The sequence below is a fragment of the Pristiophorus japonicus genome, chromosome 4 (assembly GCF_044704955.1).
Source record: "Pristiophorus japonicus isolate sPriJap1 chromosome 4, sPriJap1.hap1, whole genome shotgun sequence".
In the NCBI taxonomy this organism is placed as follows: domain Eukaryota; kingdom Metazoa; phylum Chordata; class Chondrichthyes; family Pristiophoridae; genus Pristiophorus; species Pristiophorus japonicus.
In genome coordinates, this window is record NC_091980.1 from 178,618,340 (window position 1) to 178,624,339 (window position 6,000).

Below are 6,000 nucleotides of genomic sequence, written 5' to 3' on the forward strand. Positions count from 1 at the left end.
CCATGGGATGGAAGGAAAAATAAAATCAGGATTAAAAAAAGAATCCAGGCCATTAGTAGAAAGACTTGCCTTTCTATCGCGTATTCAACAACTTCAGGATGTCCCAAAGCACTTTACAGACAATGAATTGTTTTTGAAGTGCAGTCACTGTTGTAATGTAGGGAATCATGGCAGCTAATTAGCGCACAGCAAGCTCCCATAAACAACAATGTGATAATGACCAGATAAACTGCTTTAGCGATGTTGGTTGAGGGATGAATATTCGCCAGGACACTGGGGAGAACGCCCTTGCTCTTTGAAATAGTGCAGTGGGATGTTTTACAGTTTAATGTCTCATCCGAAAGACGGCACCTTTGACTGTGCAGCGCTCCCTCATTACAGCCTGGATTGTCCGGGAGTAGGACTTGAACCCACAACCTATTGACTCAGAGGCGAGAGTGGCACCACTGGGCAACAGCTGACTCGATCATATTAGTCAATGTTAGCTGCATGTAAGCAAGCATGCAGAGATCTCTATTCATTGACCGAAGAAGGCTTCAGTCAAAGCAGACCCTTCCTTGGGGATGAATAAACTTTGACCATGACAGGCCAGCCCTAGGGTTGAAGGAGACCCAATCCTAGACAGACCCATTTTGCTATTTAAAGGAGGCCCTGATTTACACACAACCTGGCTGAAGGGAGGTTTGGCCCAGGAATTCCCATCCTCCTTGTGAATTAATGAGACACGAAGATAACAAAAGGAAGTAAGTGGAAATAATGAGATTTTAAATAGATTTGAAACAGGCAATGAATAAGTAGGGATAACTGGATAATTACAAAGACCCAAGTCTTCAGGAATTTAAATTTGTCAGTTTCCTTGCATGATGGCGATTCCCCTGAGATAAAAAAAAACCCAACCTAACATTACAGGAAAAAAGCTAAAAATTGATGGAGGTTTCGTGCTTCCATTTCGCATTCTGAAGAAGATGATGACCAAATTGAGCTCATAACAATTTTTAAAAGAGCTATTGCCTGCACCAAAACCCAATGAAATAACAAGGCAAGTCAGTCAGCAATATATTAGCAAGTTATTATTTTCTAATGGTGAGGTGAGTGCCCTCTATTGCCCCCTGTGTATCTCACAGACTGCCCTCTATTGACCCCTGTGTAACTCACTGACTGCCCCCTGTGTAACTCACTGACTACCACCTGTGTAACTCACTAACTGCCCTCTATTGACCCGTGTAACTCACTGACTGCCCCCTGTGTATCTCACAGACTGCCCCCTGTGTAACTCACTGACTGCCCCCTGTGTCATTCACTCACTGCCCTCTATGTAACTCACTGACTGCTCTCTGTGTAACTCACTGACTGCCCTCTATTGCCCCCTGTGTATCTCACTGACTGCCTGCTGTGTAACTCACTGACTGCCCTCTATTGCCCCCTGTGTATCTCACTGACTGCCCGCTCTGTAACTCGCTGACTGCCCTCTATTGCCCCCTGTGCAACTCACTAACTGCCCCCTGTGTAACTCACTGACTGCCCCCTGTGTCATTCACTCACTGCCCTCTATGTAACTCACTGACTGCTCTCTGTGTAACTCACTGACTGCCCTCTATTGCCCCCTGTGTATCTCACTGACTGCCTGCTGTGTAACTCACTGACTGCCCTCTATTGCCCCCTGTGTATCTCACTGACTGCCCGCTCTGTAACTCGCTGACTGCCCTCTATTGCCCCCTGTGCAACTCACTAACTGCCCCCTGTGTAACTCACTGATTGCTCCCTGTGTCACTCACATACTGCCCCCTGTGTAACTCACTGAACGCCCTCTATTACCCACTGTGTAACTCACTGACTGTTCCCTGTGTAACTCACTGACTGCCCCCTGTGTAACTCACTGACTGCCCCCTGTGTAACTCACTAACTGCCCTCTATTGCCCCCTGTGTATCTCACTGACTGCCCCCTGTGTAACTCATTGACTGCCCTCTATTGCCCCCTGTGTAACTCACTGACTGCCCCTTGTGTAACTCACTGACTGCCCTCTATTGCCCCCTGTGTATCTCACTGACTGCCCTCTATTGCCCCCTGTGTATCTCACTGACTGCCCGCTCTGTAACTCACTGACTGCCCTCTATTGCCCCCTGTGCAACTCACTAACTGCCCCCTGTGTAACTCACTGATTGCCCCCTGTGTCACTCACATACTGCCCCCTGTGTAACTCACTGAACGCCCTCTATTACCCACTGTGTAACTCACTGACTGCTCCCTGTGTAACTCACTAACTGCCCCCTGTGTAACTCACTGATTGCCCCCTGTGTAACTCACATACTGCCCCCTGTGTAACTCACTGACTGTTCCCTGTGTAACTCACATACTGCCCCCTGTGTAACTCACTGACTGCCCCCTGTGTAACTCACTGACTGCCCTCTATTGCCCCCTGTGTATCTCACTGACTGCCCCCTGTGTAACTCATTGACTGCCCTCTATTGCCCCCTGTGTAACTCACTGACTGCCCCTTGTGTAACTCACTGACTGCCCTCTATTGCCCCCTGTGTATCTCACTGACTGCCCTCTATTGCCCCCTGTGTATCTCACTGACTGCCCGCTCTGTAACTCACTGACTGCCCTCTATTGCCCCCTGTGCAACTCACTAACTGCCCCCTGTGTAACTCACTGATTGCCCCCTGTGTCACTCACATATTGCCCCCTGTGTAACTCACTAAAACGCCCTCTATTACCCACTGTGTAACTCACTGACTGCTCCCTGTGTAACTCACTAACTGCTCCCTGTGTAACTCACTGATTGCCCCCTGTGTAACTCATATACTGCCCCCTGTGTAACTCACTGACTGCCCCCTGTGAAACTCACTGACTGCCCTCTATTGCTCCCTGTGTATCTCACTGACTGCCCTCTATTGCCCCCTGTGTATCTCACTGACTGCCCGCTCTGTAACTCTCTGACTGCCCTCTATTGCCCCCTGTGCAACTCACTAACTGCCCCCTGTGTAACTCACTGATTGCCCCCTGTGTCACTCACATACTGCCCCCTGTGTAACTCACTGACTGCCCCCTGTGTAACTCACTGACTGCCCTCTATTGCCCCCTGTGTATCTCACTGACTGCCCTCTATTGCCCCCTGTGTAACTCACTGACTGCCTCCTGTGTAACTCACTGACTGCCCTCTATTGCCTCCTGTGTAACTCACTGACTGCCCTCTATTGCCCCCTGTGTAACTCACTGACTGCCCTCTATGTAACTCACTGACTGCCCTCTATTACCCCCTGTGTAACTCACTGACTGCCCCCTGTGTAACTCACTGACAGCCCCCTGTGTAACTCACTGATTACCCTCTATTACCCCCTGTGTAACTCACTGACCGCCCCCTGTGTAACTCACTGATTACCCTCTATTACCCTCCGTGTAACTCACTGACCGCCCCCTGTGTAACTCACTGATTACCCTCTATTACCCCCTGTGTAACTCACTGATTACCCTCTATTACCCCCTGTGTAATTCACTGATTATCCTCGATTACTCTCTGTGTAACTCACTGACTGCCCCCTGTGTAACTCACTGACCCCTGTGTATCTCACTGACTGCCCCCGGTGTAACACATTGACTGCCCTCTATTGCCCCCTGTGTAACTCACTGACTGCCCTCTATTGCCCCCTGTGTAACTCACTGACTGCTCTCTGTGTAACTCACTGACTGCCCTCTATTACCCCCTGTGTAACTCACTGATTACCCTCTATTACCCCCTGTGTAACTCACTGATTACCCTCGATTACTCTCTATGTAACTCACTGACTGCCCTCTGTGTAACTCACTGACTGCCCTCTGTGTAACTCACTGACTGCCCTCTATTACCCCCTGTGTAACTCACTGATTACCCTCTATTACCCCCTGTGTAACTCACTGATTACCCTCGATTACTCTCTGTGTAACTCACTGACTGCCCCCTGTGTAACTCACTGACTGTCCCCTGTGTAACTCGGTGCCATGCTGTACTGGTCATCATTCCCCCAGAAGCAGACTTGTGAACAGCTCAGTCATAGCACTGCCCCTTGCACCCTGTAAATAACTTCTGCAAACAGCTTATGGTTAAGCTGAGAGTTTAAGAAGCGGGGCAGTGTGACACTTCCAGCGCGGAAAGGATGGGAGAGATGAATCAGCTTACCATTTTCTGCATGTTAGCCGCAGGGGGCTCGACCTTGGTCCTGAGACGGTTGTGGTGGGCCAGGATGGCAAAGCGTTCTTTGGGCGCCAACTCTGCAGGGAGAAGGTGATAAAAGTGTAAAAATGCAAATGCCGAGCCTGGTCTGAAGAACTCCATGGCAACGGAATGTGTCGCAAAGGTCCAGAATCTGTGACTTGCATTTGTAGGAGATACTAGGGATTAACAGGACTCCTCTATTTATTCATTTTAAGCAGTTTTTAAAAAAACAATCTTTGGAAACTTCTAGGTTCAGTTCGCCCCCTTTGCAGGATCTGATCCTAAAATGAGTCACCCTTCTTTTTGAACGAGATGCCATCAGAGATTCTGCTCAAAAGATCAGATGAAAGTTTTTGCAAACTGCAAACTGTCATCGAAAGTTTTTATTGGGAGGCAGAAATTAGTCTTTTTATTAACTGTAACCCCCGGGAACAAGAGCAGATCATTAATAATTGGTGCAGAGTTTAAATCAAATGTCAATCGTTTGTTCTGTGCGCAGGGACTTCGGCGTTGCCCCGGTGCCCTTACCTTTCAGATCCCAGTTGAAGGTGTCTTTCCCCGGCGCTGCATTTGCCTCTCCCGTGGCAGCTGCCACCATCAGGCTGGCCAGGAAGATCGGGAGCACAGCCGGTCCTTGCATCTGGGACTGAGCGGTGATCAGAGGAGAAAGCCTGGTACACTTGTTCACTTGCTGCCGTCCCACACACTGTGCCTCCCTGTGCTGAGACGGTGCAGCAGGGAGCGGAGAGCCAGAGAGAGAGAGAGAGGGGGAAACAAGCAAGCAAAGGAACAGAGAATGCAACCCCGTCACCACAGCCCACTGCGACACACTGCATGCACTGTGCAGTAACTGCACCCAGGGACTGCTACACACTGCTTACACCAAGCAGTATCTGCACCCAGGGACAGCTACGTACTATGTGCAATGTGCAGGGGTACGATAGCATAGTGGTTATGTTACTGGACTAATAATTCAGAGGCCTGGACTAATAATCTGGAGACGTGAGTTCAAATCTCACCACAGCAGCTGGGGAATTTAAATTCCTTAGGGGGCGGGTCCTAGGGCGCTACTGGAGAGAAATGTTCAGCGGTACGAGGATGTTCCACGTAGTGCTGACATGCTTCAATGCTCCTCCCCTTCGATTAATGGGGAGTCCTGCTATGCACTCTGCATGGCCTCTAATGGCCTTCACCAGGGCAACGTATGACCTGGCCTGCAGCCCAGCACCCAAGATGGATTGTCAGGCGGCATGATGGCGGCCCAGACCACGCTAGGGCCGCCATCGTCGAGCTGATCCGAGAGTCGGCTGACAAAAAACGATGGCAGCACGGGGACTGGGCGATAAGAAGTCGGGGCGGTGAGGGGTTGCGTGGCAGCCTAGAGAACTAACCGTGGCACCGCTGCAAACTCCCAAGCAATTTCCCGGGAGGCGGTAGTGCCTCCCCTCCCCCAGGCAAAACTGTCTTGCCCCCCCCTAATGGGGCTATAAAAATGGGCAATTTCACCCTCATAGTTAATGCAATAATGACTGTGAAACTACCAGATTGTTGGAAAAACCCATCTGATTCACTAATGTCCTTTAGGGAAGAAAATCTACCTTCCTTACCTGGTCAGACCGATTTGTGACTCCAGGCCCACAGCAATGTAGTTGACTCTTTACTGCCCTCTGAAATGGCCTAGCAAGCCACTCCGTTGTACCAAACTGCTACGACAAAGTCAGCACTGTGGGAGTACCTTCACCACACGGACTACAGCGGTTCAAGAAGGCGGCTCACCACCACCTTCTCAAGGCCAATTAAGGATGGG

At 50.0% G+C, this 6,000-nt stretch overlaps 1 protein-coding gene across 2 annotated transcripts in view; it reads right to left on the reverse strand.

Moving 5' to 3' along the window:
- LOC139263179 (C-type lectin domain family 18 member A-like) overlaps positions 1 to 5,202 on the reverse strand; it is a 185,193-nt gene extending 179,991 nt beyond the window's left edge. For both annotated transcript variants that reach the window (XM_070878855.1, XM_070878854.1), the window contains exons 1-2: positions 4,722 to 5,202; positions 4,158 to 4,249 (exon numbers count right to left, since the gene is read on the reverse strand). In XM_070878855.1, coding sequence (XP_070734956.1) covers positions 4,158 to 4,249; positions 4,722 to 4,833 — 204 coding nt within the window. In that variant the 5' untranslated portion in view covers positions 4,834 to 5,202. The remainder of the gene's footprint in view (positions 1 to 4,157; positions 4,250 to 4,721) is intronic.
- Positions 5,203 to 6,000: the final 798 nt, after the last annotated feature.